General features: G+C 36.5%; 2 protein-coding genes across 3 annotated transcripts in view; one reads left to right on the forward strand and one right to left on the reverse strand.

Moving 5' to 3' along the window:
• The window catches only part of scn4ba (sodium channel, voltage-gated, type IV, beta a), a 52,147-nt gene extending 44,554 nt beyond the window's left edge, over positions 1-7,593 (forward strand). The window contains exon 5 of the mRNA XM_052107009.1: positions 1,696-7,593. Coding sequence (XP_051962969.1) covers positions 1,696-1,789 — 94 coding nt within the window. The 3' untranslated portion in view covers positions 1,790-7,593. The remainder of the gene's footprint in view (positions 1-1,695) is intronic.
• A 3,453-nt stretch (positions 7,594-11,046) lies between these two features.
• The window catches only part of tmprss4a (transmembrane serine protease 4a), a 29,588-nt gene continuing 28,174 nt past the window's right edge, over positions 11,047-12,460 (reverse strand). For both annotated transcript variants that reach the window (XM_052107007.1, XM_052107008.1), the window contains one exon: positions 11,047-12,074. In XM_052107007.1, the coding sequence (XP_051962967.1) occupies positions 12,063-12,074 (12 nt within the window). In that variant the 3' untranslated portion in view covers positions 11,047-12,062. The remainder of the gene's footprint in view (positions 12,075-12,460) is intronic.

Genomic DNA, 12,460 nt, shown 5'->3' on the forward strand with positions numbered 1-12,460 from the left:
CATTAAATTACAGATATAAATGCACCCAAGACGCTTGCGATCGGATCACTGAAACCACATAAGGATGTGGTCGGGAATGGATTCTGAACATATTCAAAGAAACCATAAATGCAAATGTGTTTTTGTTATCCGGATACAGCTACTTAAGTAATTAATTAAGTGATGAGGTTACTCTACTGTCATCCGTTGTTAAATCGCTGTGTTGTGGGGTCTTGCCTTTTTCTGTTAATTCAGCCATCGCAATGAGAAGAACACAGCAGACACTGCTGTCTTGCAATCTTGTTGGACAAACAATGAACATTATCCCATGAATTATTCCATTGGAATGCACTTCAATATCATGTCTCTCTCCTGTTTTCTAATCATGTGAGTCACACATGAAACCAGGCTTCACTAGCGCAGTTTAGATGAGAAGCATATACAAAGATCTGAACACAAGATGAATATCATTATATTTGCTTTGCCGACGCAACATTTTGCTTTTTTGAATGCCAAAATTTGTTCAGTGAAGGAAAAACCTTTTCGGTTAAAGTAAAGGAAAGTGTTTTTAATCTTCACTAAATGCAGAATCTTCAGTTACCACAGCCTCTGATGTAATATTTCATTTGATTGCAAGATGGAAATATTGTTCAATTCAGCTAAAGAATATCCAGATATGAAACACGTTTAAGCAAGGTGTAAATAGGGCCTTTTTGTTTTCTTCAAAACACTCTTATGGGAGTGCAATTTAAACAATACAAACCCGGAAGAGTTTTTGAAGAGGTACTTCTATTTGCTGGAACACAGCAGGAAGAAGAATAAATTGTTACTCGTTCTCGCTTACCAGGTGCAGATCAACAAGTGTTGGTTTAAGGTTCCAGAGCATGAGAGATGTCTACGATGCCCTGAAAGTGGAAAGTTCTGATGTGTGGTGCTGGGCTCTGGCTTATATGCCCAAGATGACATCGGCATAGGTGGAGTGCCAAGCATCACCAGCCCATGGGATATGCTCCCATAGTGTCAGCTACTGATGCAGCATCGAAGTTACCTTCTTAAAAGGAAACACCACTTTTATACAAAAATATAGATATAAATAAAAAATTAAAAATTTCATGTAAAATGCGGCAAAGTAAAACATCTAAATGATAAAAAATATTATTAAATATACTGAGTCATCCCACTTTCTTTTCTCATCGAACAGTGGCATGTATGATGCAGAAGCAATAAGGCTTAGTGCTTGTCTTGTGACTTTGACATGTTGGCTGTTATAAAGCCCCATGTGAGGGCCAAGTAAATGTCAATGAATATCATTCTGTCATTTTGAGTAAAATGTCAATAACAGGGCATTTTGAATGATGTTGATGAATTTTCATTTGGAGGGGTCATTCCTCCCAGGACAACAGTTTTTCCATTCCCAGGCCATGATGGTCTCATTCACCAGAACTTTAAGGACCGACAGTTATCCCGTCAACTTGCGCTACCTGGATGCATTCAAGCTGAACGCGTTTAGATGCGCTCTACAATATGAAATAGCTTTCTGTGGAACCCCCCCTCAAGTCCGAGCCCAGGTCAAAAAGTACAGTTTTTTCCCCCTTAAGGCAGCCCTGGTTACAGCTTTTCACATTTGAAAGCATTTCTTAATTGACAATATAGGCCTATTTCAGTATTAACTATACTGTATGTCTTCACCTTTTTCTGTTTTTCTCTTTCTTATAGCAAAGAGTGCCTTGTGAGCTCTTCAGGGAATGACAATACAGAAAATGGCCTCCCGGCTTCCAAAGCAGACAACAAACCAACACCAAAGGCTTGAAAAGAAGTGTGTATGTCTACATATATGAGCATATGTATGTGTACATGCATACACGAATATGACAGTTCACAATGGACAGTTTTATTCTCTTTATCTTTTGACAAAACAGCTACGTGTATTAATATGTGAAAATATATATAAAATATATTTTAGATTTTGCTTGAGGAAAACTATAAGGTGCTGCAGGCTGGATCACACACATTTTGCTGAATGGCATAAGACCAAATGATAGATGATGCTTTAGTGTGCTTTCATTCTGCTCTCACTAGTCTGTAAGACACAGCACACACACACTGCCTTTGTTCACAAACTGCCATATCCGTTCAATGCTCGACAGCACAAGACCCACACAATGAAGTGTTTGCCATTAAATTTTACCTGTGCAACTTTATACATATTCAAACTGCATTCCAAACATTTCTGATATTAATCAGTCACAAGCTGTCCAATCAGCAAAATGAACACACAAATGAGTAAAGGAATGAATGACATATGAATAAATTAGTCGTTTATCCATGTAAAACCATAGGTGCCACTTAGTATTGGAACATGTTTACTACAAATCCAAGCAGCTAACAGAGTCCGATGTTAACCACTCTCACTAATAATTAATATGTCAAAAAGAGCAGGATGTAAGTGCACTATAAGGCCAGAAACATACTCTACACAACTACAAACGTGAATGTTTGCATTGCAGCTTATTCTGGACAAAAAAATCACATACTTATGCAAGATAAGATCACCTTACATGTCAAGAGACCAACCAGCCTTTGCTTTTACATGCTGTTTGGAGATGGGTTCATCTGAAATAAATTATAATAGATAATATAGCAGCATAAATAAATAATTTTCTATCAGAAAGACTCAAGATTATTGGAAGTAATACAAACGAAAAGATACTTATATCATTTGGCGTAAGCCCCTACGGTTCAGTGCTCAGATGCTGCTTGAACCGTCAGATTCTGCTGGAGGCAATGACGGCAGGGGAGCTGAGCTTACCCCACCCAGGACAGGACTTAAACTGGTGGAGATGTGGTAGGATGGGGGGTATAAAAAAGTATGCGAGCAATGAGAAACAGCTGGCCGGCTTTTAAAGTGGAGCTGTATTGTGATTAGAAGAAATGCCAGATGAATGTATCCTGAGGTCTTCCTACTAGAACTACGCTTAATCTTACACTGAATAATTACGTGGAAGTCTCTACAAAGTCTCCCCTGTTGTACAAAAAACACAGGAGAAATAACAAAGCCAACTGAAAACTAAAAACCCAGTGCACAAAGTTAACCAATCATATTAAGCCTTTAGTCAAATATGCTTGCTATTGCACCCCCTTGAGGGTGCAACGTGTACTTGTTTTGTGTTATGCATTATTTGAAGCCTTTCAAAGCTAGAAGTGGTTGCATTTACGAACATGAATGGAGTATGTTTCTGGACTAAAAGCGAAGTTTGAAGCATTTTAAAGAAAAAAATCCATCATTTTCTAAAAGACTTAACAGTGACACAGAAAAGGGGTGTATATTTGGGATCCAGTCCAGCACTGTTTATTCTTTTCTTTTTTAATTTGCTTTTGAGTAGACAAAACACAGGTGCCTGTAAAAGCTTCAAGCTCCACATGCTTCCTGGGAGCCTTTAAATGCTATATACTTAAATGATTTAAACAATGCTCACATAAGATGAAAAAAATAAAAAAATAAAAAAAAATCTTAGAAAGTCAACACCTAAAAATATAAAGACAATCCCCAGAAACCAACTCCCTATAAGAAATGAATGATCTTCTGATGCTGCTTTAACAAAAATAACCAATAACTTTTCTTAAATGCATGTGAATGATTTTCTACATCTAGTGTACTATGTATACATTTCTCCATACTGTGCTCTCCTGTCTTTCTTCACGCAATCTGGACATGACATTATCAATCAGTGCTTGTTGTATGCAATGCCACCCTTGCTAGTACGTCTTGTAGGTTTCATGTCTGAAATATAGGCTTGGCATGTTGTGCTACTGTAGTTAACTGGTGAAGCTTATTATGCCATTCAAACTCCACAGGGCACCAAGATGCATCCGATTATGCCATGGTTGACCATTGCGAAATTTGACTTTTGGCATCTGAATTAGCAAGCTTGAAATGAACTTATGTGTGCCTATCAACAATTGGAAGACACTCACAGATTTGCATAGAAGCTATGCTGAGGCCATTTTTATTCATACCATCATATATGGCTAAAACTGCAAGAATTATGTGACAAAATATAACAGTATGAACTGTAATATTTGAAATGACTCTAGCTAATAACAGTTAACCTGTGACTAGGTTAAGCACAACCCTAAGAAATCTTTTATAAGATTTCTTAAGATTCATTTGCCAAAACAGAAGATGGTTTACTGTTGCTTCTGCCTTATTTTGTTTGTTCATTTGTAATGGGTCTTTGTCTTTTTGTTTTGGAAAAACCCTGCACAATGCTCATTGATATTCATGTTGCCATATCTGGTTTAAGTGTTAATGTATTGACAAATTCATAACATGCAATGAATGTCACTTTGCGATTACTCTGCGAAAATGCAACAAATCCCTCATTAGTCTTCCCTCCATAACCCAAAGACGAATGTACGTGGTATTTGTAGTTATGGCATAAATAAGAGGGGATGCTTTTGGGCACTTTATTATGTAGAAAAATGTAACAGAATATTATCAATGTAGAGCCATGAGAAGAGCTATGTATATTTTATTGCAGGATATTTCGAGAATATGTAGTTGAATAGCTGCGGTGGTGAGATTGCGAGTATAGGAACAGGAATAATTCGACTCTTTGAATGGCTATATCTCTAATATGTGCACATATATAGAAGTCTTCCAAAACACTTGACTCTGTTAGAAATCAGGGGCTTCGGCAATCTCAACTGTTTGGGATGCTTTTGACAGAGCGGTATGAAATCCTTGCTTCATGCTTTTGTTCGATATGCAGTCTCATTTATTAATCTGTTTTACTTGGAACATTGGCTTTTTTTTACAATAAGTACTGCAACACCTCAACATTACAGGTAAAGTTCACCCAAAAACAAGAAATCTGTACATTTCTATTCACATAGAACACATGCACTTTTTCCATAGTTTTTCTATGTCAACATGTGCTAGATGGACATTTTTGACTGTTCTGAGGTGTCCAGCTGTTTTTCATCATCTTGTGCAGATGCACTGCATAATAAATATGTTGTGTCAAATGGGAGCGTCCCATTTTAAATGTGGTATGGAAGTATATTAATGGCAAATGTCTTTGAAAAATAAAGTACACTGAATTGCACTAATAGAAAAATAAACAGATTGCATTATTGGGGATGCAATTTCATATTGTTGTATATTGAAGCTGTGAATATTTCAATTGAAAACATTTATCAAAATGTCACAATTAAAGATTCTATAATAAATATTCACCTTCCAAAGTTCACATCCAAAATATTTAGTTATATTTATGTTTCATCTATATTATTGGACAGGTAATATTCAGTCAATAATATTTCACTTTGCAAATTTGGTGGTTCAGAAAGCGAATTTGCTCTTGATCTTTCCATTGCACCACCTAGTGGTGAAGCCTTGTAGCATCAAGTGAAGATTGTGCTTCGGCACTCTACTGCTTTTCCTGCAATGCAAGGAGGTACAAGGTTGAAATTCCAACTGAATTTGAACCACTGAAATTTGCAAAGTGAAATACAATAGACCTGATATTACCCTGTCAAATAATAAAGATCAAAAAAAAATATTTAGGATGTGATGGTGAATATTTATTATTGAATTTGTAATGATAACATTTTGAGCGAAATGTTTTACATTGAAATTAAATATACAACCATGTGAAATTGCATACTCAAAAAATGCAAGCACTGTTTATGCAATATGTTTATTTTCAATTTGCTCAATTCATTGTGCTTTTTTGTTTCAAAGACATTTGTCATAAATACATATCCATAGTAGTGCGTATCGAGACACTTTCTTTCTGCTATGCTTTGCGCTGCATTTTGTGGAGGACTGCCCCAAGCATTTTGTTTTATTCTGGACGTGAACGCTGGATAGATGCCTATTGTGCTGTATTTAATTGGCGAGAGGTTCAAAGCATGCGGCAAAACTCTAGAGGGGGACATTTAATGTGTGTTAAGATCAGTCATGATTTGGAGAAAGGGTATGATACCGCTCTGTCCAACAGATGCACTGTGCAAACATGTACTGTAGATCATGTGGTTAGTGTTGAGTGTCTTAACTCTTGTTGAGCTGTTATCATCTGTGGTTCATCTGAATGTGTTGAGGCAGTAATGGTCGCTCCATCACTCGTTCTCTCTCTCTAAGACACAAACACATACGCGCGCGCACACACACGCATTATCTAGACAGTTTCTAAGGGGCTCTCATTTGGCCTTTATTTATAGCTTAATTTATTATGCTTCATGCAGTTTGTTGCCTTCTGTCAGAAGAGGCCAGTAGAGGCCGGGATATATTGTACTTCATTTTTGAGCGTTCGGGGTCGGATCGCACCCGGTCGACCGCGTTGCCTTTCGAAGTATACTCTTCTTTTCTGCGAGCGACGGCAACTGCACTCGACGCATGTGCTGTACGGCTGCTTTGTGATACTCTTTGAGTACAGTCAATGGCTGGCGCACGTGCCGACGATGCCCACAGACCAGGACTGTGCATGTGTCAAGAACATTTGGTCCGTGGGCGGATAGTACGCGCAGACTGTGCTGATGACGAAATTTGCGTCATGCTCACTGTGCATGTGTACAGATCAGCAAAGTAAACTTTGGTTTTAAGTCTGTTTATGGATTTAAACCAAGTCATAAACATCGAAATTACGTAAAGCAGCAATACTGTAAAAAAAAGAAAGGAAAGAAAAGAAAGGAAAATGTAAAAAAAGAAGAACAAGATTGAAAAATATGACTATGGGCCCTCAAGAATGGACTGTTGAATGCAAAATTGGCTTCTTTTCTTGGAGCTTCTTTTTATAATTGTGCTTTCCCTTTTTCTGTAGTTTTACCCAAAATCCTGTGCTATTCCATTTTATGATGTTATATTGAGTTAAAGAGCTGACTGCTCATAACTACTTTGTAGTTTGTACTTTGCAGAACTACTTCGGATATTTACTGATTGTAAAGTGCATATCCGTTTGCTTAGTTGTATCTTGGTCTGTCTGGTTTTGTCTGCAGGAATGTTTGGCACTAGTGGTGGGCCGTGCATTTAAAGTCTAGGCCTTCAGTGTGATTCATGCCATTAAGAAAACACAGTTTCACAATGAATAAGACACCCTATGCCTTTGGGCATCATACATTATGTTGCAGCTAACTAGTAATAACAGTTGACATTTTAAAAGCCAGAACTTGAAATGACACTTAATGCTCAAGCAAGCCTAATTTTAACTGCAGCATGATTGATTTGTGAAACGAACATCTCCCGAACAGACATTCAAAAATCTGAATTTTTCATATGACTCTACCAAGGAGGTCTATAATACCTGGAAAAAACTATTTAAATGTTGCTTGCAATACATTTTCTTTCCTCAGGGTACACGGTTATGCTGCGTTCCATTAAAGTTGGATGTGGGAAATTCCTACTTGATATCTCTGACATATATGTTTTCCATTCCCCGATATTTGGAACTGCAGGGCTCCCGTTAGCTTAGCAGGGACTCTCATTAGAGATGTCTCCTAGCAATCCAACAGATAGCATTTGTGCTTCAGGTGTACGATTATCAAAAGAGATTATAATGTAATGTGGAAACTAAATCATTTATTGATATTACTTAATAAAGTGAATGTTTATCAAATACTTTGTAAATCTACCTGAGTGTCGGTTGAGAATTGAGAATATCTGCACAAGCGTACGTTGTAATTCTGATTTCAATATTGCATCCATTGCACTTTTCCAAGTAGGAAGATGTAAAATCCGACTTTCCGAGTTGAATGGAACGCTGCGCTACTTTTGATCTGACACTGAATGCTCAAGCAGCCTAATTTACACTTCGAAAACTCCTGATGTTGCTATAACAATGCAAAACTTACCAATTTACTCAATCAGTCCTCCTTTCCTGTTTAATAAATTAAGCAATCACATGGTCAACATCTCAGGTTCTTTAATCCATAAGGATGTCTTTCTCAATGGCGATAGCAGCAGTAATGACAGTCGACTCCTCAGCCTGATCTTCGCTTTGAAATTACGTCACTTAAAGCGTGATTGCGTCACTCAAGGCCAGCTAGAAGGTCTCGACAGGGACATATCCTAAAGATCACAACCACCAAGAATGAGTAAATCAATCTGATTGGCTGATGAATCTGACATTAGATGTACATTCATTTGCACTGTTGGGGGATTCTGTGGACATTCTGAAGGCCTGACGGGGTGGAGCTCAAACTCACGCGCTTATTTGGGCATGTGCTATGTGAAACAGTTGTCACGCTTCGCTTGTAAGCATCAAGCAATACATTTTGATTGGATAAAATGAAAAAAATATCTCTATTTGTTTGTAGATTAATTAAGAGTTGAAAGCGATTAAAAATACATTGACACCCTCCTGTTCATAACAATCTGAAGGCAGGTTTCTCTCATTTTTTTGTCTTCTTCAGTGGTCTTTCACCCAGCCTTGTTTGTCATTCTTTTCTATCTCCACATGTCCCTCCATCTGCATTTCTCCTAAAACTTCTACAGTTCCCTTGAGTAATGGGAACTGACCTTCACATATGGAGGTGATTTAGCAAGGACCTCTTCTTTGTTATTACGTAACATCTCTTTTTCTGCATCCTTCTGTATTTTTCTTGCCTGTCTTATATTTTTCAGAGAATCTTCTCCTTTTTTGAACAGTGCTAGCATTTATCTCTCTTTTTACTTTTTTAATTTTTAGTTTTATAATTTCTTTATCAAAGTTTCCATTTGCTTGCACAACACGACATCAATGACCTTTGGCCATTTTGTCATCATATCTTTGTTCTCTTTTGCCTTGGCTTGAAAGCTTATCTATTGGTTCTCTACACAATGGATATTTTAATCCTTAATTTGTCCACAGGAGTGGCTGCCATGTTTTTTCCTATAATCCAACAAACCTTAGAAAAATCTTTAGAAAAAAATGCATCAACGTATTAATTTTTGTTACAATTTATGCATTTTTTTGACCATTTCTATTTGTTCAAATAATATGATCTTCCAAAAGATATTCAATTATTTTCATTTATTTATAAACCAATTTCCCTTATCTTCTTCTATAACAGTCACTTTAATAATTATTATGCCACATACATGTACAAATCTCCTATATGTTGTCAATTTACTTTTAGGATCACTCTGCATCCAAATAGTGCCAAATCACAATAACAGATGCTTTTTCTTAGATATGCTTTATTTTAGTCTTTATTTCTTTCACTGTTATTTTTACTTGGTATATAAAGAATGAACAATTATTTTATCCCCATTCATTTAGATAAATCGTTCAATTTAGAGGATTTTTTATCCTTCCATGAAAGGATGAAAAATATGTATTTATTTGGCATGTTAGGCCAGCAGAGAAGGCTTTGCTGGCCCTGAGAATTCGCCACTGGTTGACACTGATCTTGGCTCAACTAATATGGGCAGACGAGCCGCTGCAGATAGCGGCAGTGTTGCAGTGCGTAACGAATGCTTAGAGTGCTGCAATGAGCTATGCATCAGGCTGTGTTTCTCTCTGGATCTGAAGGGGGTATAGCTGGGATATTGAAGGGATATCCACTCCACTCCCTAACACTGGGAGGCAGTATATATTTAACTTAATACAATGCATGCAACATATTTTGATTTACAAATTAATAGTAAATATGTACAGCTGCAATTTAAGGCAGGTAGTTTGATCTTGCTAGGGGGGGATACTTACTTGGGAGTACTTCAAAATCTGCTTTATGTGCATAGTTCTTCTCTGTATTTTGCTGAGAGAGAATTCATTCTACTCATGGAAAAGACATTTTCCATAAGTGGAACGTCCAAAACCTCTAATGTACTCTAAGAATTCTTGTACTACATACATTTTAGTACTTTTGGCCCCTACCCTTAGCCTTACGGCTGACAAAATAATTACTCTAAACTGGATTTCACTGCCTGGGTGTCTCCTACTCTCACTGCCAAGCCAAGAGGGTGTGAAGACTGAGACAGTGTGTGCTCTATAACATCACATTCCAAGACACTGAGCTCTCTGTCACCCTCTAGTGGATTTTAAGACTTCTAACATTTTTAAATGGCTCAAGTACGCTTGTTATGTTTGGAGTGTGCAGTTTACACTATACACTGTCTACTATTTAAAACAAAACAAAACATTTCAAACAGTAAAATAGTATGTCAAGCATTTTGCAATACGCAACAAAACCTTTCAAAATATCTCTTGAAAACTTTTGCAAAACTGAGTAAAACTGATAAAGATCATGACTGATATTAATTAATAATGGAAATGGAACTCAAGCACACTGCAGGATTCTCTGCAGTGTGTTCATGCTGTATACTGAATGAAATGTAGGTAAATGCAATCTGGTAATTTCATGCATACAGAAAATACTCCATGCTGCAAAGGTAGTACTAGTACTGCGGTAGTAAGCTATTCCGAACATAGCCATTGTCTGAGTACAAATCTAGTTTAAAAGTTTATGTATTATGGGTGTGCACATATATTCTTTGTACACTAAATAGATTAGATACATTTAAAAGATGTTGTTCCATACGTAAACCAAGACAACAGCCTAAAGGATGCATTGGCATAGCTATTTCAACACAACCCCTGCTGTACCGCCCATCAGTGCACCCAGGAGAATGCTCCTTTAATTTTGACTTCCTTTCTTTAGTGTGTTTATAGGGAAATGGAGTTAGTAGTAGGCAAGTAGAATGGAAAGTATTTGAATAATGGCCTATCTGCTGGTTTTGTGATTGTCGGCTCTGACTGAGCACTTTAAAATTGTACAAACACACCTCATGTACTCAGAAAATAGGAAACATGTACAGTATGTAAAGCTTTTTGTCTCTAAATTTTCCTTTGTAACAACGTCTGTCATCTTCCTTTATCATGACTATGCACTTCAGTAGATTTCTCTGGATTGTAAAGAATAAATTCATAAACAAATTAATATATATATATATATATATATATAAAACAATATACAAAATAAAGATTTGCATAATAAATACTAGTTGTTTACCGTCTTTTCTTTGCTGGGATTATTTAATGTCTCTGTGTGTGTGTGTGTGTGTGTGTGTGTGTGTGTGTAATACAGTAATCTGGTGACAAAACTTGCAGTTCACCACTCTTCACTTTATTATAATGCATCTGGCATGTTAAAAAGACAAAAAAAAAACAAAAAACAAAAATGCAATATTGTACATTTAAAAAAAAACTTTTCTTCTACAAGTATATTAACAACCACCATCCATAAATTAACTGATTATTTCAAGTTTAAAATATGTACATTTGCATGAAAAACAGCTTTGCGTGGAATAAGAAATATACATTATATGATCAAAATGAGTCTTATAGTGTAATACTAACCCACAAAGGCAACTGTATGAAATAGAGGTAAACAACACTCTGCAAGAATGATATGAAGGCCCAGACAGAATTATGCAGACAATTTCTTCCCTAATTTAGTAAAATGTGTTCAACGGAAATGGTAGCAGCTACACTTTAAGTGGAATCACAATCAATAAGCCAAAAATGTTAAGGGATTCTGTGTGGGCCTACTGATACCATAAGCTGACATTCCATTTCTGATATTACATGCACATTAAGACCTTTGATGATTGACATAACATCTTTGTTTATAACATTGTAAATGCACCAAGGTGTTTTGGCAGACACAATTGAGCATAGGCTTTCATTTAAGATTATAGCATGGCACCAAAAATCACATTAAAGTGCTCTAGTTCTTTTTACATATCACTTATAGTGACATCACTTTGATTTACAACAGTGCATTGCTGCGGTCCACAAAAGCAGTGGTGGTTCCCAGAAGAACTGATTTATTCATCTCTTCATATTTAGCAATTATTCGCTGTGCATATTTATAAATTATATATTTCAGTGTGCAAAATTTGACTCATGGCACTTTTGAGAGTATCACGAGACCCTGAGCACAGACCAAATACTCCCACAGTGATCTGTGTAAATTGAGTTTGAATGTACAGTATGTGTGTAGAGGTCTTCTGTCTGACATCTCTTGTGTACTGAAGATCTTTGTGGATCCATGATGAATGCTGTGGGTTTGTCTCGGATGTGTCCTCCTTCCCTTCAGACTCACTGAAATTCCTGAAGACAATAAACAATCATGACTATTCATCTCTTATATTCTTTCTATCAGTTAAAAGTCTGGCCACACTGAATTTATGTTATTATTATCATGATCTTAAAAAAACGTTTGATCCAAAAGTTTATGCATAAATGCTTGAAATTATGCTTAAGACAAATATAAATTGTGCTTAAGTGTCGATCTGTAATGTAGGCAAATGGTGGCTGCATTGAAGAGTTTGTTACATAAGTTTAATATAGCTTTATGGGTTAACCATTTTTACATTGTCACTTCATAATAGCCATACTTCCATTTCTATTAGTTCCGATTGCTTTATTTTCATAATGAAGTATGAGTAGGTGTGTGAAAACATTTGAGGGGTATTGCAGGTGTACATAGACTTTTA

Source organism: Xyrauchen texanus, chromosome 36 (assembly GCF_025860055.1).
Source record: "Xyrauchen texanus isolate HMW12.3.18 chromosome 36, RBS_HiC_50CHRs, whole genome shotgun sequence".
NCBI lineage: Eukaryota > Metazoa > Chordata > Actinopteri > Cypriniformes > Catostomidae > Xyrauchen > Xyrauchen texanus.